General features: G+C 55.1%; 9 protein-coding genes and 1 non-coding gene across 10 annotated transcripts; 5 read left to right on the forward strand and 5 right to left on the reverse strand.

The window, feature by feature from the left end:
- Nucleotides 1–192: 192 nt before the first annotated feature.
- On the forward strand, nucleotides 193–1,301 carry ACRALDRAFT_1065018 (uncharacterized protein). The gene is made up of 2 exons (XM_071017083.1): nucleotides 193–505; nucleotides 631–1,301. Exons 1-2 carry the CDS (start codon nucleotides 427–429, stop codon nucleotides 1,047–1,049), a joined length of 498 nt encoding a protein of 165 aa, XP_070872800.1. The 5' UTR covers nucleotides 193–426; the 3' UTR covers nucleotides 1,050–1,301.
- Nucleotides 1,302–2,172: 871 nt separating this feature from the next.
- On the forward strand, nucleotides 2,173–4,373 carry ACRALDRAFT_1043982 (uncharacterized protein). Its single transcript, XM_071015334.1, has 7 exons — nucleotides 2,173–2,429; nucleotides 2,513–2,567; nucleotides 2,655–2,738; nucleotides 2,835–3,194; nucleotides 3,301–3,899; nucleotides 3,971–4,034; nucleotides 4,108–4,373. The coding sequence occupies exons 1-7, from the start codon at nucleotides 2,380–2,382 to the stop codon at nucleotides 4,264–4,266; spliced, it is 1,371 nt and encodes a 456-aa protein (XP_070872801.1). The 5' UTR covers nucleotides 2,173–2,379; the 3' UTR covers nucleotides 4,267–4,373.
- Nucleotides 4,374–4,552: 179 nt separating this feature from the next.
- ACRALDRAFT_t236 lies at nucleotides 4,553–4,649 on the forward strand. The gene has a single exon. It is a non-coding gene; the product is annotated as a tRNA-Leu (tRNA).
- A 394-nt stretch (nucleotides 4,650–5,043) lies between these two features.
- On the forward strand, nucleotides 5,044–5,990 carry ACRALDRAFT_1071824 (uncharacterized protein; the record flags this gene model as incomplete). The annotated part of the gene is made up of 3 exons (XM_071017900.1): nucleotides 5,044–5,500; nucleotides 5,597–5,692; nucleotides 5,785–5,990. 3 exons carry the CDS (start codon nucleotides 5,044–5,046, stop codon nucleotides 5,988–5,990), a joined length of 759 nt encoding a protein of 252 aa, XP_070872802.1.
- A 634-nt stretch (nucleotides 5,991–6,624) lies between these two features.
- ACRALDRAFT_1071823 (uncharacterized protein) lies at nucleotides 6,625–7,722 on the reverse strand (the record flags this gene model as incomplete). Its single annotated transcript, XM_071017899.1, has 3 exons — nucleotides 6,625–6,698; nucleotides 6,795–7,564; nucleotides 7,634–7,722. 3 exons carry the CDS (start codon nucleotides 7,720–7,722, stop codon nucleotides 6,625–6,627), a joined length of 933 nt encoding a protein of 310 aa, XP_070872803.1.
- Nucleotides 7,723–8,461: 739 nt separating this feature from the next.
- Nucleotides 8,462–11,223, reverse strand: ACRALDRAFT_1043979 (uncharacterized protein). Its single transcript, XM_071015333.1, has 5 exons — nucleotides 10,783–11,223; nucleotides 10,668–10,701; nucleotides 10,559–10,596; nucleotides 10,203–10,478; nucleotides 8,462–10,101 (listed from the first exon to the last, which is right to left on the reverse strand). The coding sequence occupies exons 1-5, from the start codon at nucleotides 10,846–10,848 to the stop codon at nucleotides 9,019–9,021; spliced, it is 1,497 nt and encodes a 498-aa protein (XP_070872804.1). The 5' UTR covers nucleotides 10,849–11,223; the 3' UTR covers nucleotides 8,462–9,018.
- Nucleotides 11,224–11,841: 618 nt separating this feature from the next.
- Nucleotides 11,842–14,847, reverse strand: ACRALDRAFT_2029534 (uncharacterized protein; the record flags this gene model as incomplete). The annotated part of the gene is made up of 5 exons (XM_071020594.1): nucleotides 11,842–12,026; nucleotides 12,117–12,794; nucleotides 12,902–12,992; nucleotides 13,103–14,517; nucleotides 14,616–14,847. 5 exons carry the CDS (start codon nucleotides 14,845–14,847, stop codon nucleotides 11,842–11,844), a joined length of 2,601 nt encoding a protein of 866 aa, XP_070872805.1.
- Nucleotides 14,848–16,912: 2,065 nt separating this feature from the next.
- ACRALDRAFT_2110446 (uncharacterized protein) lies at nucleotides 16,913–19,427 on the reverse strand (the record flags this gene model as incomplete). Its single annotated transcript, XM_071023475.1, has 5 exons — nucleotides 16,913–16,985; nucleotides 17,106–18,111; nucleotides 18,184–18,292; nucleotides 18,355–19,244; nucleotides 19,325–19,427. 5 exons carry the CDS (start codon nucleotides 19,425–19,427, stop codon nucleotides 16,913–16,915), a joined length of 2,181 nt encoding a protein of 726 aa, XP_070872806.1.
- Nucleotides 19,428–20,271: 844 nt separating this feature from the next.
- On the forward strand, nucleotides 20,272–21,258 carry ACRALDRAFT_2110804 (uncharacterized protein; the record flags this gene model as incomplete). The annotated part of the gene is made up of 1 exon (XM_071023495.1): nucleotides 20,272–21,258. The coding sequence occupies one exon, from the start codon at nucleotides 20,272–20,274 to the stop codon at nucleotides 21,256–21,258; it is 987 nt and encodes a 328-aa protein (XP_070872807.1).
- A 313-nt stretch (nucleotides 21,259–21,571) lies between these two features.
- ACRALDRAFT_2029537 (glycoside hydrolase family 16 protein) lies at nucleotides 21,572–23,279 on the reverse strand (the record flags this gene model as incomplete). Its single annotated transcript, XM_071020595.1, has 6 exons — nucleotides 21,572–22,040; nucleotides 22,112–22,497; nucleotides 22,582–22,660; nucleotides 22,733–22,826; nucleotides 22,900–23,006; nucleotides 23,185–23,279. 6 exons carry the CDS (start codon nucleotides 23,277–23,279, stop codon nucleotides 21,572–21,574), a joined length of 1,230 nt encoding a protein of 409 aa, XP_070872808.1.
- Nucleotides 23,280–23,426: the final 147 nt, after the last annotated feature.

Raw genomic sequence — 23,426 nt, forward strand, 5'->3', positions numbered from 1 at the left:
CCGCAGGTCAAGTCCGTTGTGGTTCAGACATCTCGGACCAAGATATGGATGTTGGGCCGGTTTGAGAATGCGCAGGCACGTCAGAAACCATGAACTCGCGCCATACACACCGCCGTTGGGCTCCGGGGTGTGAGGTTCGACTTGCTCTTTAAACTCGTCTCATGCTTCCAATCTGCCGTTGCTATCCTTTGGTGCTTCTCTTTCGTCGCGTCTTCAGTTGATTCATTTAGTAATGTCGAGGAAGTTGGCCGTTTAATCCTCTCGTCTTGTCCACCAAACAGTTTCTTGACAGTGTCAAATCCCGCCCTCTTCGTCGACTAACTCCATCTTCCACTGGACTCTAGACCAACAATCTCTCTAAATACCCGACCTCTACTTACACCTGCCTGTCCCTACTTTGTGAGTAAGGAAATCGAGGAGACAAAAATGGGCATTGATCTCATCCTCTCATTGCGCATCGTGCAGGGCCTACTGGCCCTGGCAGTGCTGGGCACATCGGCGTACGGTAAGTGGTCGCCAGCCTCTCCGCCTTCTCTTCGACATCGCTTCACATTGGGACAACTAGCAGTTTTCCCAGTACCATCGGGTTATCATCACGCTGACAACAATTGCCTCACACGGCGGACATAGTGGTTGAATGGTACTTCAGAGTAACGCGGTTCGCGGCGCCATCGGAATTCACCTTCCTCATCTTCGCACCCACCTGGACGCTGGTCTCCCTCGCCTATCTCGAGCTCACGCCGCGGTTGGCCCCGCGAGCATCGCATCCATACGCCGCTCTCACGTTCGAGTTTCTCAACATGGTCTTCTACTTTTCCGGGTTCGTCGCTCTCGCCGTCTTCCTCGGCCGCGTCGTCTTTTGCAGCGGGGCCGAATGCATCGCCGCGCGCATCGCCGTGGTCGCCGCGTCCGTGGAGTTCGTGCTGTGGACCGTCACGTTCGGCCTGATGGTCAAATATGTGTTCAAGAGCGGACTCCAGAGGAAGTCGCCGTCTCCTATCCAGGTTCGCCCGCCCATGCGGGAGGCAGAGTCGGCGTCATCGGCCTAGTCTTGTCGGTGCTGGTGCTGGGCGTCGAGCGTAGCTTTCATACGGACAGAGGGTTCGGGTCTTGGGATGGCGTGGTTGTCAATTTAGAGAGGTTCCATTAGTGATACCTTTTTGTATTTTCTTTTCTTTGGTAAGAGGCTGGCTGTGGTTTGGCTGGTCAAACCACCCCTTACTCGGGTGGAGTTTATAGGCTCAAGGAAAGATGGTCGGCGTTGATTTTACACAAGAAGACACACGCAGACTTGACTTCCGCATCCGGCCACCTGAACAAGCGCTTGGACCGAGCTATGTACACGTGTACAACGTACTGATACGGATACCGTTAAAACTCAGTTAATTCGACTTTGAGCTAACGACTTGGCGCCCCATTTTACCCCATATTTCATGAATTCAGCCAATGTACGATGGTTCCTGTTCATGGGGGGATTTTAGTCCCAGTATCAAAGGATATAATCCACGGCGCGGTGTGAATGGTAAACGTCTAGATTAAACTACTGCGACCAGTGCTAACGTGGTTTATTTCCAAGTTGTATTTAACTGAGTTTTTACGAGTGCCGGTAGCATGTTAGGTGGGTCACGTGACCCCCAAGGCAGGCCGCTATATAGGCATACCTGAGACAGAGAGATAGATTTTCCCTCTGACATGCGAATACTTCGTAGTATTATAATAATATCACAGCTACGATTGGCACAGCTTTTCTGAATCAGCATGCCCCTGAACCGTTAAAATTGATTACCTAATAAAGCTAGTACCTCATTGGTTAGTTCCCGGGATGGGATGCGCAAGCAGTCGAGGACAGCGTGAATGACGTGATTCAGGACCCCCACTCTAGCTTCCTATATCGGACATGGTCGCCAAAGGTTCACACACCGGTCACCGCAGTGGTGATGGATTCTGCCAGCACATCGACCCAACAGCACCCTCATGGGATGAACGGCGCCACATGAGCTAATGTAGCCATTGGATTACGACACTCGTACAACGTGCAAGGGTTGCAAGCCGCTTTTCAAACCCCTGGACCAAAAAAATGCTCAAGGCGTGGGCATTCTCCGAGGAGCAATCAGAGATCAGAGGGGGCGGCCGATCCGGCGGGGAAAAGTTGAGAGGCTAACCGCTTCGCGGATGGCTTCGATTCTTTCCCCCGCCGACTACTTTGCACCCGCTCGTTTCCTTTTCTTCCTCTCCATCATACCTGGACTTCTCTTACAATCAACGTAGACGGAACCCTTCTTACAGTCTGTTGACCGTTCCTGAGAATATTTCCGTCCCATCCTCTCGCACCCGAACGACCATCTTTCCCCCCGGTTTCCGTCAAAACAGCACATCACCATGGCCGACGAACTCAGCAAGAACTTCGAGACGTTGCAGTTGCACGCGGGGTACGTCGACCCCTCGTCCTTGGAGGATTCAGCAGCTCTGCTTGGATTTGAAACGACCGACGACTGACAGACTTTCTCAACAGTCAAGTTCCCGACCCGACCACCAACTCTCGTGCTGTGCCCATCTATGCCACAACGGTTCGTGAAACAGTCTTCCCGCTGCTTTCGGCTAAGCTTATGCGAGTGAACCCCGCGAACTGACCATGGAATCGTCGTCCTTTCTAGAGCTACACTTTCAATGACTCGGCTCACGGCGCGAGACTCTTCGGTCTCAAGGAGTTCGGCAACATCTACAGCCGTATTATGAACGTGTGTTTCTGTTTCCCCCTCAACACCCCGCCCGACCGCTCATTGTGTCCTTGCTTGTCGTGGAAGCTAAACGGGACCCCTTTTCTTTCACCATAGCCTACGGTAGATGTCTTCGAGAAGCGCATTGCTGCCCTTGAAGGCGGTGTCGCTGCCCTGGCCGCCTCGTCCGGCCAGGCTGCGCAGTTCATCGCCATCAACGCCCTTGCCCATGCCGGCGACAACATCGTCTCCACCTCTCTCCTGTACGGTGGTACCTACAACCAGTTCAAGGTGTTCCTTCCCCGCCTCGGCATTGAGACCAAGTTCGTCGACGGCGACCGGGTCGAGGACATTGAAGCCCAGATCGACGACAGGACCAAGGCCATCTTTGTTGAGAGCATTGGTAACCCCAAGTACAACATTCCCGACCTTCAGGCCATTTCCAAGATGGCCCATGCCAAGGGCGTGCCCCTGATCGTGAGTCTCTCTCTCACTCTCCCTTTTTTTCCCCCCCTTCGCCTCCAAGTCTCTCCCAGCATCGTGCTCTCCTTTTCTCCTCGCACTGACACTGGGTTGACTCCAGGTTGACAACACCTTTGGCGCTGGCGGCTACTTCCTCAGGCCGATCGAGCACGGTGCCGACATCGTCGTCCACTCAGCCACCAAGTGGATTGGCGGCCACGGTACCACCATTGGCGGTGTCATCGTCGACAGCGGCAAGTTCAACTGGGGCGAGAACGCCAAGCGATTCCCCCAGATGGTAGAGCCCGCCGAGGGCTACCACGGCCTCAAGTTCTGGGAGACCTTCGGACCCCTCACCTTCATCCTCCGCGCCCGTGTCGAGATTCTGCGTGATCTCGGCGCCGCCCTCAACCCCTTCGCGGCTCAGCAGCTGCTGCTCGGTATCGAGACCCTCTCGCTGCGAGCTGAACGCCACGCCCAGAACGCCCTCGCCCTCGCCAAGTACCTCGAGAACAACGAGCATGTCAGCTGGGTGTCGTACCCCGGCCTCGAGAGCCACCCGTACCACGAGACCGCCAAGAGGTATCTCAAGCGCGGCTTCGGCGGTGTCCTCAGCTTCGGCGTCAAGGGCGGCCATGGCGCCGGCAGCCAGGTCGTCGACGGCTTCAAGCTCATCTCCAACCTGGCCAACGTTGGCGACTCCAAGACCCTGGCCATTCAGTAAGTCGGCGCGCAGGACGGAAGGAATCTGTAAAAAAGGATTTTTGCATTAGCTGACCACCGCAACCTAGCCCCTGGACCACTACTCACGAGCAGCTCACCGATGACGAGAAGAAGGCGTCGGGTGTCAGTGAGGTAAGCATAAGAATTTCCCTACCCCCCACTTCTTGTACCGAAATGAGGGGAGGCTGACAGTTGTGCACAACAGGATCTCATTCGGATTTCGGTCGGAACCGAGCACATTGACGACATCATTGCCGACTTTGACCAGTCCTTCAAGGCTGCTGCGTCGGTTACCACCAGCGGCGCCGATAAGAAGCTGAGCGTGCCGGCAGGGAAGGGCGAGGATGCGCCGCTCGCGCCATGAAAGTGACTCGGGAGGAAAAGACAAGGAAATCCTGTAGACGCCAATGCGTACACTATGAAATAGAGAAATGAAATACCCCTTCAGAATCAAAACCGCTTTGCCTTGCGTTTTCTTTAGTTCCGCGTCTTCCGCGTTTGTTCTTGAGTAGTCCAAAGCGCAGTTTATGACGGAGCGTTCTGTGTTGGTCGGGTACTGGGTGAAGGTGAACGATACTTTCGCATTTTCGTCTCGGAATGAAATCGGAGAGGAACATGAGTAGGAAATGAAGCCGTAGTTGATCAGCAATGGCAGGATGGCCGAGTTGGTTATGGCGCCAGGTTAAGGTCACCTTAGCACGTTTCCTGGTGGGGCAACCCTCGTGGGTTCAAATCCCACTCCTGTCAGCATTTCTTTTTTGGTGTTCTCAGTCCTTTTTGGTTCGTGGTTGGACAGATTCACTCTAACCAGTTTGTTATTTTTTTGCGCAGGTCAGGATACCTACTGTATTCCTATCTTCTTTACACTACGAATATGCGAAAATAAAGAGGAACTCACAAATTAACCACGTATTTTTTGAGGACGCGTCTAATGTAGAGGCGTCTGTCGTAGAAATACCTAGGTACTGAGGTACTTGGGTGGTAAGCCCACTCAGTAATCTGATTGGCCGATTGGCCACATCCAATGTCACCGTTCCGTCTGCCGCTGCATCATCATTCATAATCCCAGCGTCCGATCATTCAGCACCACGACCCTCCCAGCCCAGCTCCAACGACACACTCACCAACCCCCTGGGCCAAGATGAATCTCAAATCCCTTCTCCTCCTGCCGCTCCTCACCCTAGGGGCCGCAGCCCTCGAGAAATCAACAGCAGCAACAACAACATCACTCACCCTCTCCGTCCCCCCATCCCCTCCGTCTCTGGGCAACCCGTCCGCGCTCCCACCGACAACGCACGCGACGCTCATCAGCACAGGCGAAGCCCACACCGCCCTCCTCTCGCCGTCCAACACCTTTGTCTTTCGCAACGTCTCCGTCCCGGGGTCCTACCTCGTCCACGTCCACTCCAAGACCCACAGCTTCGTCCCCCTGCGCCTCGACGTGGCCGCCGACGGCTCCCTGGCGGCCTGGGAGACTTTCCGCGGCAATGTCTGGGATAATCGCGGCGAGGCGCTCCGCCTTGTCGACTTTGAGACGGGGAAGGGGTTCGAGGTGCGCGTTGCCGGGGCGAAGGGGTATTTTGTGGAGCGGAGCAAGTGTATGTCTCCCCCCCCCCCCCCCCCTCGTGTGTCTCGAACTATTTGTGTTCCACTGTCCTGTCGTCGGTTCCAGCTGCTAACGCTGGTGATAATAGTCTCCCTCATCAACATCATTCTCAAGAACCCTATGATTCTCATGGGTCTAGGTACCATGGCCCTCTTCTTCGGCATGCCTTACCTACTTAATAACAGTATGTCATTGACCACTACCGCCTCCCTCTGCTTTGTTTCGTTTCTTTTATATATCATTCATCGTGGATGATATGCTAAGCAAGCGTCGCAGTGGATCCCGAATTGCGCGCCGAGTTTGAGGAGCGCCAGCGCGCCAACCCGATGAACAACATTCTTGGTGGTGGGGGCGGTGCAGGCGCCAATCCCATGGGCGGATTCGACGTTGCGTCGTTCCTGGCTGGTTCTGGGACCGGCGCTGCGTCCGGCAGCGGAACAAGCGGGAACAGCGGTCGTAAGAACGAGGGACGGAGGAGATGATGCTAGGCCCAGAGCGACACGGTGTCTATTCGAATCTTTCTATGCGGAAGAGGTGTTTGGAAAGGAGAATTCTTTTGCTTGCCAGGAGCAAATTGGCAAAATGCTTATGGGATGGAAATAAAACGCGACGAGGTGTTGGATTTCACGTCGCGCATTACAGAAGCTAAAAAGGCGAATGGTGACCTGTGATTTTCCAACAGCTTCCCCGCATGATGAGTATGATAAGGTCCACGCAATGTTGCAAAGGTGCTAACGCTGGGCATGTTACAAGTCGAAGGAGGGACATGATAGTGCGTGCGTGAGCTTCCATTCTACGTTACTATTAACTGAGATATGGACTCGGCCTCAACACCCACCCTCGGGCGTTGCAACCACGATATAGAAATCCCAATTTGCTTCGAAACGGTCAGACCGTCAAGCGCTATCGAACCACGATGACAGCGGTGCCTCCAAAAAGTAGATCGGCAAAAAACGAAATCCGTCGCCCATGGCGAGTACTGAAGGTATAGCGGAAAGCAAGAGCGTGGCGCCAAAGTCGTTAAGTACAAAAGATGAACATATATGCCGAAAAGAGATGCCTTGGAAGATGTGTATATAGACGCCGTGCATGCCGCCATGTCCAGGTCAGAGGCGTCTACATATCAAAGTCGCCACCGCCAAAGTCATCGCCGCCAAAGTCATCACCGCCACCCTGCTCCATACCATCCTCTACAGAGAACACAATCAGTCAGCCATTCCATCGTGAGATTGATATCGAGGTAGACCAAAGATGGGATGGGGCAAAGAGGGAGGTGGTCAACTTACCGTAACCTTCCTCGTACGCATTATCCTGGGCAGCATGATATCCGCTAGCCAACATGGCGCCACCGAGCATACCGGCACCCGCACCGAGCATCATGCCGCCCGCAGCACCCATGCCACCGCCGCCGCGCCTCCTACCGACCGGCTGCTGGTATCCAGCGTACGGGCCAGGTTGGTGCATGGGCGGCCCGCCGTAGCCGGGCCCCTGGTGGTAGCCGTACCCCTGTTGGGGCGGGCCCCCGTAGCCATAACCGCCGTAGCCGGGCTGGGGAGGGGGCATATGACCTCCGTACTGACCGGGCGGCGGGGGACCGTAACCTGGCCCGGGCATCGGGGAGCCATAATTGCGCGCGGCGGCAGCGGCGGCGCCGGGTGGAGCGGAATATGAAGGCGACTGCGCACCGCTGCCCTTGACCTTGCCCAGCAGTTTACCCACGAAACTGCCCGACTTGGAACCCTGCGGACGGGGCGGGAGCTGGTCGGGGAAGTGTCCGGCGCGGTGGCCATCTTGTGGTGGCGGGGCTGAGGTGCTACCGCTGGCTTGGCCCTGGCTCGGGATCGGGCTGGGGGAGGAGGCGGCGGCGGCGGCTGCGGCATTAGGATAGGGGTTCTGCTTGACGTCGGCCGGGGCGGCGGCGGGATCGTCACCGGGTCGAGCGGCATACTCCGGAGGCGGGCCGCTGGGCGGTCCCTCCTCGGCGGGTGGAGGGGGTTGCGCCGGCTCGGTGGGCTTTTCCCATTGCGATTTCTTGGTGTGAAGGTTGACGTAAAACCTGCGTGACGTCACAATGTCAGTCAAGTCGATTCGCAGTAATCGGGACAGAGCAGGATATTCCCCTTACCAAGCCTTGTACTGGTCGTTCCAGCGCGCGGTCCATCCAGGTGGGAGTTCAGGCGGGGGTGGCCCTGGAGGCGGTTCGAAGTCTGACATGTGGGACGTATTCGATGGGAGGGGTCGTAAGGTCGTAAGTATAATAAACTAACGTTTCTAGAATAGAAGGATGATCTTGAACGGGGATAATAAGAGCCAGGGGAAGGAAAAGAAAAGAGGAGAGGCAAACGACGACTGAGAGGCAAACGACGACTCAAGACCGATGGCGGCAAAAGAGGGAGGGCGGGGATAAACTGGCCGCCAAGGAAAGAGGCGATGGTCGGTCGCGACCACCTTATTCGTGTCCTCTTACTTAGTACACCCGCACCTGACCTCTGGAACGTGGAGGTCCGCACCGCTGGCGAATGTAAAGTAACAAAGTATCCAGGCATATTACGTTGTTTCTGTGGCTTAGAAAGGGACTTGGTCACTCGCCTCGAGACTACTCTACCTTATGGCTCGTCGAGGGCGCCACACCTATCAAGGTATCGTATGTACTTAGTAGTATTTCCAATACCGAATACCGCTGGTCGCCGCTTCTCGAACATCACAACGTTATCACCGACTAAATCAACACTCTTCAGATCCCTTCACCATCTCGGCCCTCGCTCACCTCACGTTTCGCCAGATCACCCACTTGTCAACCACCGGATTCCGTCACAAGCTCGCAACATGAAACCATTGCATTGACGACATGATACATTACCACCATGCATTGAAGACCAACCCCGGCCCCGCCCCCGCATGCATCAATTGCGTCAAAAGATGCATCGAGACGTCAAAATGGGGTTGCCTGCATGAGCACCGGTATCCCGCATAGGCCCTGTCCGGTATCCCGCATGCGCTAATTGATTTATATGTACCTTTAAAGTACCTTTTCAGCTAAATTACGTGGTAGGGTACCTGTGAGATACCTTGAGTGCCCCGCTATATTTGTGGAGAATAGACCATGTATCTTTAAGGTACTGTCCCGGCCAAATTTAGTAAGAAGATACTTTATAGATACTTTACTCCTACGGTACATCATAAAATAACAGCAATGTATCTTGTATGTACCTTATCAGCTAATATCAGTGACTAGGTACTAAAAGTTACTTATACGCTATGATCTATCCTATAATGTGTATGTACCGGACTTCGGGGTGACTTAATCGGGCTCGGTGAACCTTCCTAAAAGGGATAGGCGCTTGCGGGATACCGGACAGGGCCCATGCGGGATACCGGTACTCTGCCTGCATGGCCCTGTCTGACCCCCACCAGCTTGGCATCTGCAGAGGCCACTTGATCTTGGAATCATGATTGAAAAAGACCTGGTCTACCATAAAGAAATCCAATACCTCTGCACACAACCCCTCCTCAGAGCTTGGACGACTTGGGCGGCTTGGGCCTCTGCGTCGGCGTTGCCAGCGGGTCATACACCGCCCCTGAAAGGCTGTCGTTCGGCGTGCCGTTGCCGTGGTGGAAGAGACTCCGCGTGTCCAGGAGCGAAGCGTTGAGCTCCGACACCCGCGTGCACCCGATGAGCCGCATGTTCATCTCCATCTCGTCCTTGAGCAGCTGCATCGCCCGGTCCACGCCCTCGAACCCGTACCCGCTCATCGCGTACAGGAACGGCCGCCCGATCCCCACCCCGCGCGCCCCGAGGCACAGCGCCTTGATGATGTCCGTCGCCCGCCGCACCCCACCGTCAATGTACACCTCCAGCTTGTCCTCCAACCCCTGTTCCCGCAGCACCGCCATTGTCTCCGCCAGGACCTCCACCCCGCTGCGCGCAAAGTCCAGCTGCCGCCCGCCGTGGTTCGACAGCACCACGCCCTGCACCCCGGCCTCGATCGCCTTGAGCACGTCCTCCACCCGCTGCACCCCCTTGAGGATGATGGGCATCTTGGTAATCGACTGGAACCACGGAATGTCCTTCCACGACAGCGACGGGTCGATAAACGACGAGATGGCCCGCGCCGCCCCCTGGCTCGTGTCCGTCGCCTGGCCCGACTGTACGTTGGATCCCGGGTCCGTGAATTTGCTGCGCATGTCCTTCTCCCGCCGTCCCAGTTGTGGCGCATCCACCGTGATGAACAGGCCCTTGCACCCCCGCGCCTCGGCGTGCCGCACAATCTTCTCGGTAATCTTCCGGTCCTTGTTGACGTACAGCTGGAGCCACTGCACCTGGTCCGCCGTCGCCGCGTCCATCATTTCGTCGAACGAGCATGACGCCAGCGTCGGGATCATCTGGATCACATTATGCTTCGCCGACGCCCGTGTCAGGACGACCTCACCCTCTGGGTGACCCAGCTTGCCCAGCGCCGTCGCCGTGACGTAAAACGGTATGTCTACTTTTGCCCCTAACATGGTCGTACTGAAATCCACCTTCTCCACGTCCACCAGGATCTTGGGCCGGAACCAGATCCGGTGGAATGCCGAATGGTTCTCTCGCATCGTCTGTCCGTGTGTCAAAATGACATGTCAGCCATTCATCCTGGAATATCCGTGTCCACGACGAGACAGAAAAGGCAAAGGGAAAAAAAATGTAAATGGCGTACAATCTCATCGTCGGCCGCGCTCGAGTAGTAACCCCAGGCTGTCTTCTTCATCACCCGCCGCGCCACCGCCTCAAAGTCCATCAAGTTGTAGCACTGGGACAGCAGCGGTTTCTGCGCAATGCGCTCCTGTCGTTCAGCCTCGTCCGGGTCCTCCTCTTTGGTCTCCACCACAACCGAAGCCATGTCCACGGGTCCCAAGTGTTTTGACTTGTCGAGGTACTTGTCGAGTGTGTCGGGTGGGTGGATAGGTTCGAATTCCTCCGTGGCGTCCTTGCCCTGTATTGTTTGTCCATTCAGAATGAGTCTCAACTGTTTATCCCAAATCTAGGAGGAGTAGTGGCGAAAGAGGCCCGTACCGCATATTTGAGGATGATCTTCTGGCCGCCGGGGTGTTCTGACGTGGGACGGGTAAGAAATTGGATCCTAATAGGGAAGAGAGAGGACTTCATGAGAGGGGTCGCATACCCGGTAGGAACTCCGTCACGTCATAGGCTTTGCCCTACATAGCATAGGTTGCGGTCAATCCAAGCCCGGAGCAGATAAGAGTCAAAGGCAGCGCTGGCCAGCGCTGGCCACTCACATGGATAACGACCCAGCACGACTTGGCATTGTTGTGCTTGGCCACCTCTTCTCCCTTGAGGGCCATTGTCGCGTCTGTCGTATGGTTCGCCTGCTGTCGTTCTGTGCCGCCACTGATTTCTCGATGGTATCTATCCGTCGTTCCTGCCCCGAAAAGATGCAGTATCGAAAGCCAGAATCAGTGCACCCAAGCTAGAAAACCAGAGAAGGAGGGAGTAGAGACGTAAATCGAAGCAAAACCGGTCCAAGGGACGACGCTTAAATGAGTGGAACAAACAAGGGGAAGAAAAGGGGAAAATGGGTCCGGTGGATTCGGGAATGCTATTGTTCAGCAAATGACCTCAAGCTCGGAGAAGCTAAGGGACATAGTAGAATGGGATCTGCTCGTTAGAAAGTCCCGGTGCCCCGATACTGCTGGAGATACCAATGGACTACGTAGTGTACTCAGTAGAGAAGGGATGCCGAGGGCAAGCTAGAAACACTGGCAATTGACAATCGTCTCGCTGCTCATTAGTCCGTTGCTTCCCCACCGGGTGCCCCGCTGACCCACATGCGACCACACAATAACGTATCGCGGGGTAGCTCGTCTCGCCGGAGAAGTTCGGCTAATCCCGGAGCCGAACTCGCTTCTGGTCACCGAGTATTTACCGTCTGTTTGGCCTCTCGGTCTGGTTCGGTGACTAAGTGCATCGAACAGTCGTCGTCGATATAATCTTCCCCCCAAAGAGTAATCTTACCAGTAAGTCATGCCGTAATGCTCCATTCTTTAAGTTCAAAAGGTATCTACAGATAAACAATGACGAAGAAACGAAGAAAAACCAGGACAAAAGCAACTCGTACAAGGGGTATAGAAGGGAATACAGTGCAACCGGCTTATAAGACCCTCACTTGCCTCCAACCTTCTATACCAAGTGTTGTTCACATTACACGCATTATAAAGCTGGGATATCATCAACGGGGAACGAAAATAGAAAGGACAGGGGTAAAACGGAAAGAAACGAGAACAAATGAAAAGGAAAACAGAACAAACATGCCCACTCATTACCGGACTTGACAAACATCACCTCCCGGACCCCTTGAGAATCGACATTAGTCTAGCCCGCCGTCGCTCGTCGGAAATACTTCCCGGCCGGTTCGATTGGCTCAGCTCCTTCAGCGTGTTGGGTTCGATGAACGCCTGCGGGAAGATGCCCCATTTCCCCTTGCTGTTCATCCCAGACCAGCACCAATGGTCGATGTGGAGCCCTGACACCATGTCAGCTGTCCATCTTTGGCATTCATCGTGGAGAGAACTGGGTAGGGGGAATAAAACGCAGGCAAAGGTCAAGGACGTACAGCTAATGTTGGTAATCAACTCCCCCTTCTCAAACTTGAGCCAGTCCCCTTCATCCTTGGACTTGGGCGCAAATTTCCACCGCGCCGTCGCCATGGTGTGGCCCATGGCGCTCAGGGGCACCTCCGACCTAGAGGGCGGATCCAGACGGACGAGGTCAAAGGGCACGCTGGCCTGTTCCCCGTCGTGCCACGCCGTGACCCACTCCCCGCGGTACTTGGCCTTGAACTCGACGCCCGAAATGCGGGCCCCCTCCGCCAGCTCGTGCACCGGCGTCTGGTCGCCGAGCAGCCGCATGCCGTACATCTTCTTGATCGTCTTGGTCACCGTCGCTGTCGGAAGCTGCGCTATCTCGTCGCGCATGTCCTCCAGCGGAGAAGGCAGGGGAGGCCGCTTGAAATGGAGATCGAAGTTGTTGGTGAGCTCGGGCGGAACGGTGGCCTCCTCCACGACGGTGATGCCTGGTACCTCGGGAAGAGGCCGCGGGTGCCGCGCGAGGTGTTTGAAGAGCTGCTTGGCCGAGAAGAAGACTGTCGCATCGCAGTCCTCGAGGGTGCGCCCCGAGTGCACGCAGAAGACACAGCCGTAGAGGAACTCGTCGTTGCGCTTGGTGCTGATATGACTTTTCTGGAGAAAGCGCATTCGGTAGGAGACGCCCTGGAGTGTGTGGCCCCCTTGGTCTGGGGGATCATCAGCTCGATTCCACCGAGTTGCTCGGTCGGGGGTGTAGAGCGACGCAAAGAGAGAAGAAAGGGGGGGACATCGGCGACTCCCGAGTACAACCTACCGTCGCCCTTGAGGTCCATCTCGACCTTGCCAAAGTCCAAATCGTACAAGCAAAACAGGCATCGAGCTACAGCCAGGCTACCTCCCAAACCCTGTGCGGGGTTGTCAATTAAGCTTGGTTCAGGTAACTTGGACGAAGGGGGTAACGTGAAATGTGGCCAAGGCCAAGGTATCTCTATCTCTACGGGGGGAAACAACTCACCGGCTTCTTGGATTTCTTGACACCGGCCTCGCCTCGCAGGATGCTCCTGGCTCCTTCACAGAAACCCTTGTACAAGTAAAAGGAGCTTTTCGACCCAATGCTGCAGTCTCGAAAATCCGGCCGCCGGATGGTCCTGGTCGCCATGATTGTGGCAGGGGCTGATGAACCTTCGTCGACAGGAATCAAGCCGTCTCTGTCATTATGCACCCGAACTGCCTCAATACCGTCCTCAACTCCGGGCGGGAAGTTGGGGGGAATCGTGGACGTCCGGTTCAACGGACTCGAGTGACCGTCGCGGCTCCCACTGGCTCTGTGGTTGCCGTCGCCGCTGCCGCCACCGCCGGTGATGGAGTCGGGGTTCTCGGGGAACGAGTGTGCCGACCCACGGTGTTCCATCAAGGCGGGACTGGCCGAGCCTTCCCTTTCGTTACGCGTCTCGTCAAACACGGAGCTCTGAATGGATGCTCTCGATCGTTGCCTGGTCGAGTTGGAGTGATCGGACTCGGCAATGGAATAGGCGCGGTTTGCTTGACTCGGCAGTATCGTGGCGGACACGGGCAGCGGCGACGAGACCATCCTGTGACTGCTCGGGTCTATCTGAGGAGGGACTTCAAGAGTAGACGACCTGGGACGCCAGGCACGAGGACCCCGTTCGAGAGACATTACCTTTCTAGGGCCATCTGGGGGGCTGGTGCCCGGTTCAGGAGACACCACGGTCTGACGATGAAGCTCTTCATCACAAAGGTAGTCTACTCCAACGTCTAGGCGGCGAGGCGGCACTGGAAATGTCGCCCTTCTTTCGTTTCTGGGGCTATGTTGGGGTATAATGTCGTGGGATGAATCGCTAGGCGAGGGGGGTACGGGCGAACGTCGCCCCGGGCTCCCCTCGGCCACGTCTCCATCCGGATCGACGGTAGCAGGTGCAGACTTCAGATCCCAAGGGTCGGCGGCTGGCGGAGGAGGTGGTGGAGGGATAGGGGAAGGTGGTATCTCGGGAGAGGTGGAGGGGGGTTCCGTCGTTGTTTCGTCGGGACACGAATCGGCTTCGAGTGCAGGCACATGCTCGAACTGAGATGAGTATCGGTCCTGTCGCACTGTGTGAATATTAAGACCCTTATAAACATCCGGAGGTGGCGACGGGGTGATAAGTAGTGGGCGGACTGTGCTGGCAGAGGCCGGGGTCTTGGGTTCGTCCCAGATGGCACGCCGGCGGTCTTCGTTGGGCAGTGGTCGATGGTCCCTGACGACGGGCCGTAGCTTCATCCTCTTAAGAATCTCAGCAATGTCGAGGCCGGCCTTTTTGCAAAGCCCCTGGAGCTCGACATACTTGGCCTGGTCAAACTCGTCGGTCTCGACAAAGTCCTCAAAGTCCCACAGCAGGTCATGGAGCCGTGACCTGTACGAAGCGATGTCATCTAGAACGAGTTTTGCAAGTCAGACGGATGCCGCCAAGGGCCGGTGGGTTCTCGACGGTCAGTCGCATTGAAAAGAAGACGAAAAGAAAGTGAGTTACCGTTCTCCTTGAGAGCGTCAATGAAGTTGTGACCATAGTCTTCCCACAGCCTAGTGCACATGGGCTCAACGATTTTAAGAATGCGCTCGGCGCCCCGAATGAGTTTCTGGCTCTCGGAGAGCATGTCCTTGTTTTCATCGGCATTCGCATTGTCGCGAGCGATGCTTGCCTGCTGCACGATCTCCTGGAAGGGAGTAAGGACCAGCTCGTTGATGACCTCCATCCCAGACATGCAGGTCGTGGAGGCAGGAGGCGGCGAGGGGAATGCCCAGCAGTTCTCGTCGACTCAACCTCGATGTGATACGAGAGGCACGGATCTCCCTTCAGCCTTGGACAGGTGCGGGATAGTGTCCTCGGCGAAGGGGCCGAAGACCAAGGTACCTAGAGCGAGATATGACTGAAAGCTGTGATATCAGAAACAAGGGTGAGGGGGAAGGACGAATGACGGGTATTTTTTGTTTGTTTGACGTGGTTGAATTAGGATGGGAGTAGTCTAGGTGTGCTATGACGGAATGAATAGAACGGTAACGATGGGCAGTTGACAATGATAACTGGACGAGTGTGGCAAGACAAAGACCAAGGACTCGGGTGAGAATATGACAGGGCTCCCATCCAGTGCCCCGATACCCAATACTGACTGCATGCCGCAGCAAATAGGCGCAGCCAAGGGAACAAGAGGAAGAAGAACATAAAGAATGGCCCAAGTATGTGTGTAGCAACGTGAGCACTAGTTAACCAGGAGCAGCTGAACCAGCAACACAAAGGGGGGCTGGATCCTCTGGGATGCAGGAGGAGGGAACCCTCGTGTATTCCGAATGGAGTGCCAAGGAGGAGAGCTGTAGGTCACAGATAAGGTGCAGAGTCCCCGGTGTAGGTAGGTAAAGCAAGGTATACGTATCTTTGGTAGCTGCTAGTGAGGTAACGCAAGTACGGCACAATACGTGTGGAAGTTGGTGAGAAGGTATGTACCTAGTAACAATAGCAAGAGAGGGGTGAGCCTGTACTTAGTAAACCAATACAGCTGCAGCCTGTATTCCGCCGTGCCTGGGTGCCTACACCGTAGGTATGTCGCAGTGTTGCCGGCGGCTAGGAGCTATCGTACTACTTCAGGGGCGTCTCCAGTGAATACATGGTATTTCTTGTGCCCTATGAATTTAGTCTTGACTCTTAAAGTACGTAGCCGTTGAAGTTGCAGCAGAGTGATGACGGGTGAATCGGGAGCGACATTGCGAGATGCAAAGAAAACAGTCGGGACAGGGACAGATTGCCTGGTGTAACGTGACGCGCTTCGCTTCGCGGCCTCGGTCGACAATAGATCCATCCGTTTCAGTCGTCAAGCTTCAAAGTGTCAGTCTTGGAGAGATGCATGTAACACCTGACCCATTCATCGCTGTTTAGGCAACGGTGAAGCAACGGGTTGCCAAAAAAAAAACCCGGGGCCTTCCACGGATGGTCATGATTGAATCGGATGCCATCGAGACAGCGCTTCATTGGTTGATTTCAGCCGCGTTGGCCTCACTGGAAAACGCCATAACGGTCTTTGGACCAGAGGGGCCGACTGTTGAGGGAGCACAGATGGTGGCACAGCACCCAGGCCAAGAGAAATCGGGCGAGGTTATTCCGATTAAATTCTAGGTACAGTAAGTCGACACAAATGTCGAGCAAATGTACCGCCTACGCCTGTGTATTAGCATGGAGTTGTAAGTACATTTGCTCGACAGCTTTGTGTCGTCACTGTACTTACCGACACCTGCCATAGCTGCTTCACAGCTGAGCCGACGATTGGCGCGATTGGCCCGTCGGAATACCCTCACCCTGTAAAACGTCCCACGTGGGCCAGCTCGCTGCTTCGCCATAATACTCCCAAGTACCTAGGTATAACTCCCCGGCTCGCCGAACAGATGCACTTCTCCCGACATACGTCTAGCAACTTCCGTTTTCGTCTTTTGTACACGTGGTTATGTAGAGAGGGGAGGACGTTTACCTGTTCTTCACTGGCAGCACCTCCAGCATGACGTCTATACATAGTCTTGTGACCTTGCTCGAGTAGCGGCGCAGGGCAAGGAAGCGAGAGGGATGTGAAATGTTTGACTGTTTGACTTGGTCACTATCATCATTTCTCGTGACTGATACGATGCGGCTGCCCTTAGTAAGCAGGCCGTGGCAGGCTCTTTTTCACTTCCCATGGCGGCCCCCTCACAGAAAAGCCATCCACTTCTCTCTGCAAATTCATGTCTCCGTGAAAACTCTGATATCATGAATACTTCGTCGCCGTCCTGATGATCCTGCTCGTCAAATTATCCCACCTGGGCGATCAAGTTGCGTCCAATCTGGACGGTGTCATCGAGTCCACGTTGGCGTTGCCAGAACCTAGGGATAAGAAGATAGCGGGTTAGTGACACGATTAGCTGCGTAGTCATTCAACGGCACAGGGCAGCCGTGGCAAGGTTTGGAACGAGGAACGCGGCGCAGACCTCCGGAACCACTCACATTTCATCCGCAAGCCCCTGCCCCCGAATAGATGCCTGCCGAGCCTCCTCTTCCAGCACTGCTCTCGTAATCTCGTCCGTCTTGGCGATGCCTGGAGCCGCAGCCTTCTCGTCCACTTCCTGGTTGAGGTTCTCCTGGAGAAACTTCTTCTTCATCAAGAACCGCTCCTTTCTCTCCTTTTGGACACCGGGGCTGTCCATCTTGCTCATGACGACCCGGACGGCCATCTGCACGGCCAGGTAGAAATGCTCCGCCAGGAAAACGCTGAGCAGCACCGCCCATCCCTTGTGGTCCGTCAGCGAACCGGCGGCATCCTGGGGATCCTTGCTGCTGCAGAGCGACACAATGGCGGCGCTCGTCAGCGTCCCGAGCCAGGAAAGGAACCCGAGGGCGTTCAGCCACGGACCGATCGAGTCGGCCCGCCATGGGATGGGCCGCCGGCTGGTGATGGCAATCTTGACCGCGTCCGACCGAAGTTCCACCCAGTTGTTGACCAGGAAACAGCACGCCGTGAGCGGCCAGGCCACGGAGAAGAGCGACAAGTACCCAAACTGGATGACCATCTCCCGGTAGTCGCTCGTCACGTCGTACGTCTCGAGCTCCACCTCACTCCGCACACGGTTCAAAAACGCTTCCTCCTCCGGGGGGTCACCGGTTTTCTTTTCCTGGCCGCTGTTGGTAATCTTGGACTGCACTTCCTTTGCCTCGTTGAGAACCTTGCGCTTGACGTATGGCAGCACCGTTTCGGTCAGGAGGTTGACAACTTGCGCAGTGACGGTGAAGTAGAACATCTGGTTGCTGATGCGCGCCGGGTTAATGACAAACTCTTGCGTCGCAAACGCCTTATCCCTGGGCGTCAACTTTTGCGCCGCGGCTCTCCAGAAGTCCAGGTACGGGACCAGCAAGTTTCCAAAGGGGATATAAATGAAGGCAGTGAAGAACAAGGCCATGTAGGAGACGATGAAGTTGAGCACAAACTGCTTCTGGGCCAATGCAGCGTGGTGAGCTGTTCCAACTTGTCAGTAATGGACGGACAGAAACGTCGTGAGTGACGAGAGCAAGACAGCACGAGACTCACCGTCGACCGTCTCATAGTTCTCCATTTGCGTCAGGCGCTCTGCAAAGGCTTGCAACACGGTGGAGAAGGTAGGGGTCATGACCACCAAGATGACGGTAGGCAAGAATGTCTACATTTCGATGAGCATCAACTGGCAAAAAGCAGACGGACCGAGGAAAAAGGTGTTCTTACCAGATACTGCTTAAACGGCCCATCGTATACTTCGGTAATGAAGATCTCCAGCGAATTGCACGTTGCTATGAGCGTCCCCAGCACCAAGATGCAAGCCAGGGCGAAGGGAATCTGGAGCAGCTGAGTGCCGAGCCGCTTGAAGGGTGAGTAGACCTTTACGATCTCTCCCGTGACCGGGTCCTCGGCTTCGTGTTCAAACTCGAACTGTGGTCTCGGATGCTGGATGTTGGACACGCCGCGGACGCCCCACTGTATGGCCAAATCGACCTCTTTTCTCTTCCAGAACTCGAAGAACACGACAGACCACAACGAGATGAAGAAAGCGTACAGCCAGGAGAATTGCCCGAGCAGTGAATAGGTGGCGAAGCCCGCGGCGGCGGGAAAGACGAGAAACTTGAAGTAGGACTGCATGAAGGCAAAGTAGAAGGCGACGTTTTCTCCGAAACTGTCCCGGATCTCATTCAGGTCGGCGTCGTCGATAAGATACTTGGTGCTCATCTTCTGGATCCAGTTTCGGTTGAAGGCGTGGTTGTGAAGGGGGAAGATGGAGTCGACGTTTTTCCAGATACCGGAACCCGGGGTGATACCGGCACCGCCTTCGTCCTTGGACTTTGTGATGAGGAGGTAGACGACCCGCAGCCGCTCGGCCTCCGATACGGGCTCATCGCGAAACGAGTTGGAGATGTCCTTGTCCGGACCAGCGGTGCGCGCGCCGTTGAGCCAGTCACTGAGACGAGATCGGTAGACCTGGTCGCTGAGAACCTTCTCGGAAGCGACCTTGACGAAGACGAGGAGGGAGCGGTCTTTTCCATTGCGGACCTCGGTAGTAAGGCCTACCTTGAAGAGAGCCTCGATGAGCTGGACGAAGCCGGCTTCGGCCTCGGCTTTTCCTGTTTTACAGACGAGGGTAAGTGAACCGACCTCTACGGGCGAGGGGCCTGGGGAGATGAGTAGTCAAGGTTCGACCGACCTTCTTCGGGGATCTGGTAGGGAATCACATAGTCAACAGCAAAGTTGGAATCAAATCCCGGCTCGAGCTTCCTTTTACTGTATAGGTTCTGGAAGCTTGCCATGGCTGCGGGTGGCGCCGAACAAGGTGTTGGAGGATGCCCGCAACGGCGGCTGCAGATGGCGTACTGTATATGGCGGGATTGATCTGGTCGAGTTGTTCTACTACTGTTGGTATCGGTCGTCAAATGCTTCCTCGAGATGGCGCGAGGGGAGCGGAAATTCGAGGATTGGAAGAAGGAATGGATTCACTTCACGATTGAAGCATTGAAGAACGACGGAACGATGACGACGGGACGTGGGGAGATGAGACTGCTCAAATAAGTGGAGAACGTGTTCGACGAACCCGCGTAAGGTACAAGCGAGGTACTAATTACAGCGAGTATTGAGGCCTAAAGTAGGTAACGGGAACGGAACAGAAGCAATGGGAAACAATTCAGCTGCGTTCTTGCTTTTTTTAGCGGGCAAGTTTAACATCAGACACACAAGTATACTACGGTAACGTCATTCCCAATGAACAAGCTCAAGCTGAAATACCTACCCTACCTACGAAGTAACCCTTGCATGACCCACTCAGATACATAAAGCGGGTTATTCATCCAATCATATTGTTCGTCTAGCAAGTCAAGTGAGTGGTCCGTGCATTCTATCTTTCCGTTTCCAATTCGAGTACCACATAATTACAAAGTACCGAGTACTACTTTGATCAACATCTCGACGTCGTACCTTATAGAAACACATGTCTCTCGTCCATCCACCTCCATATTCGACCACCCATCAGTTCGCACCCTTCGCTTCCCCACCGCTCCAAACTACCGGCTGAACCGGTTCCCTGATACCTAGCATCTCAGGCCTTGTAACTGGCATCGTCGTATAACGGTTGAACATAGGTACAATACACATCAGGCCATGGCCTTACTTCAGCTCCTCCGTCTTCGTCGGCGGAGCAAGTTCAATCCGCCGACCCTCCTCGACGATATCCTCGCTTCTCCCCTCCAGGCCCTCATTTCCACTTTTTACTCGTTGCTACTCCTACTTCGCGGCCGCCCCTTTCCCGCGCCTACTCAGCATCCCATACGCGTCGTCTGTATATCGGACACGCACGACCAGACCTCGGTGGAAATCCCACTGGGCGATCTCCTCATTCACGCCGGCGACCTCACCAATGCCGGTACCGCGGCAGACATTCAGGCCCAAATCGACTGGCTCGCTGCCCAGCCCCACCGTCACAAGGTCGTCATCGCTGGTAACCACGATTCGTACTTTGACCCATCGTCCAGGACTCTCGCGGACCGCACCTTCAAGCGCACCCTAGACTTTAAAGGAGTCCACTACCTCCAGCATGACTCCGTGACCCTCTCATTTACTGGCGGACGTACCCTCAAGGTCTACGGTGCGCCGGATATCCCTCGCTGCGGCGGCCCCGATTTCGCATTCCAATACGACCTCGACTCGGGCCCCACGCCGTGGCCCAACTCCGTGCCCACCGATACAGACGTCCTCGTTACTCACACGCCGCCTCTCGCACACCTCGATCTCAGGTCCCTCGGCTGCCCGGCTCTCCGGGAGGAAGTCTGGCGCGTCCGTCCCCGGCTCCATGTCTTCGGTCACGTTCACTGGGGTGCCGGCCGGCGGGCCATGCATTTCGACGCCTGCCAGAAAGCTTACGAGTCCCTCATGGCCCGCCCCGCTCGTACGATCTTTTGGGACCTCGTGCCGTCAGGCGCCTGGCTCGATGCCTTGCGAGTCGTTCTCTATGGTGTCCATGCCGTCCTCTTCAAGTGGTTGATGCTGGGCCCCGGCGGCAACAGGGGGGCCACCCAGTTGGTCAACGCGGCCTTGATGAAGGGCAACACCGGAAAAATTGGGAACCCCGTCCAGGTCGTTGACTTGTGAAATCTAATGCTCGATCTCCAACTGCGGTCACCGCAAGATTCTCCCAAGAGTGCACGTTCTTTATCTGGACGGTTGTCACTCACAAGTTATCTTTTGGGCGAGTATAAGAGTATGTGTTTGAAGAGTACTCGTTTCTTCATTCTAAAGATAAATGACTATAGATATGATGCAATGCCAGCTATATGAATATGCAATGAAATATACGCCGCGCTAGACTCCACGCATGCTTTCGAATCAGAAAAGGGTATATCGGTATACAAAAAGAAGCATGCGATTCCTGGTTGCCCAGTCGTGTTCTAGAACCGTTATATCCCTATAGCAATAACCGGATGATAGTCAGGACTAGGGGAAACAGAATGGTGATGACGGCCCGCTTTGGTGGGGGTGCAGAATTCTCTATGACGAAATCCGTTTCCTCTGAGTCTGGAGATGAGGGCGTGGGCGAGGGCGATTCCCATGAGAGATCGTCCTCGTAGGCGGCAGCGGGAGAAGGGGTTTGCGCGGGAGGTCGGATCATGGTCGTCCAGACGTCATGTCCGTCGGGACAGGGCTCGGGTTCGATGGGTGCCTGGTCGGGCACGATGGCTTCTTGGTCTGGGCTCGACGGGCCGGGGACGATGAGTGGCAATGAGCGAGTGGATGGGTTGTGCGACGACGACGGAGCAGTTTGGGTCACCGTCTCGGTCACGGTTGACGTGGTGTAAAGGGTTGTTGTGGTTGTCGGTTCTGCCTTTTTGGAGTGACCTTTTTCGTAGACGTCTATGTAGTTCACTTTCCAGTACCTAAAGACCAAGTACCGTTAGCATCGGACGATATGAGCATGTTGATAGGCCGGGGGGAGAAGGACACCTACGCATTCTTAAAGGCAGATGGGTTGTTCGCCACATATTCGGCACAAGTCGGCGCAAGCTTGGAGCAAGCGCCGTCAGAGCTCCAGACATTACCGGCATAGTCGCCGCAGAGATTTGTCTGGAGGATGAGGTTCATGTTGCGGAAGTGCTGGTTCGGCGTGCATGAAGATGTCCCGAACAGTGCTGTCGGTCGACCCCACGACTGGGGGTCGGGTTTCTTTTCGATGATGTCTCGGGGGACGGCGTATCTTGGCCAATGCCAGATTCGAATGTCTTCGGGCGTCCAGTCCATGGCATAGACGCCGCCTCCTACATCGTTGAAGTTGCTGCCATAGGTTGATTGGTCGCCGTATGTGGCAAAGTAGCTACAGCCTGTAGCGTTGGACCTCTGTTGCGAAGGAGTGTTGTCAGTATATGGAAATAAGGGGTTCACAGGGGGTGTGGAAAAGGAGAGGGAAAAGGAAAAACGTACCCCACTGGCGCAATTGAAGGAAATGGGATCTCCTGTAGTTATTTGTTTCGCGTCCTTAGGGAGATAGCAGCCGTCAGACCTGAGAGGCGGAGGGTTAGTTAGAATAGGACTTTTGTGGCATTTGGATGTGTTCAAAGGGATAACTACTCACGTATGTGCCGTAAGGAGGTTCCTCGTCGCCGTATTGACTCCTTCAATGATATCGACTTCACCATTGCTCGGCCATTCAGGGCCATATAACCAATCTGCATAGGAGTTTCGTGTCAGTAATCAGAGGGGCGGAGTGAGTGTTTTGGGTATAGATGGGGTGCAACTTACACGCTGGCCACAGACCGCATTCTGACGGTGGCATGTGTTCAAAGTCGGCGATGAAGAGGCCGCCGTTGTAAGCCTTCTTGCTCTCCAGCCGCACGCTGGGCCGGCCACTATCGAGTGGATACGTGTTGGTGCTGTCTACTCTTATTGTGACAGCTTGTGTCGCGGGGTCTACGGAATACAGGCCTTTGGCCACTGCATCCGGTTCACTCTGGTATCTTTCAGACACATGTCGAGTCAGTATGGCTGTTCTGGTTCTCATCGTGGGGGACAGTGATGAAGACTTACTGTACAAAGCCCCGGGAGGGGTCGACGCCATTGTACCAGTTGAACTGTGAGGCGAAGTTATCGCCAATATATGAGTGGGAGAGACTATACGCCATGATATAGATGGGTCGGATTGCGACGGCATTACCCAGGTATTCGGGTAGCAGATACACATGAGATGGATAAGTCTTGAAGCTAATGATGAGATGGATGGCAGTAGATAGGGGGGCAATAAGGAGTCGTGTTAACACTTATATAGATTT

The sequence above is a fragment of the Sodiomyces alcalophilus genome, assembly GCF_042370955.1.
Source record: "Sodiomyces alcalophilus JCM 7366 unplaced genomic scaffold ACRALscaffold_7, whole genome shotgun sequence".
Taxonomy (NCBI): domain Eukaryota; kingdom Fungi; phylum Ascomycota; class Sordariomycetes; order Glomerellales; family Plectosphaerellaceae; genus Sodiomyces; species Sodiomyces alcalophilus.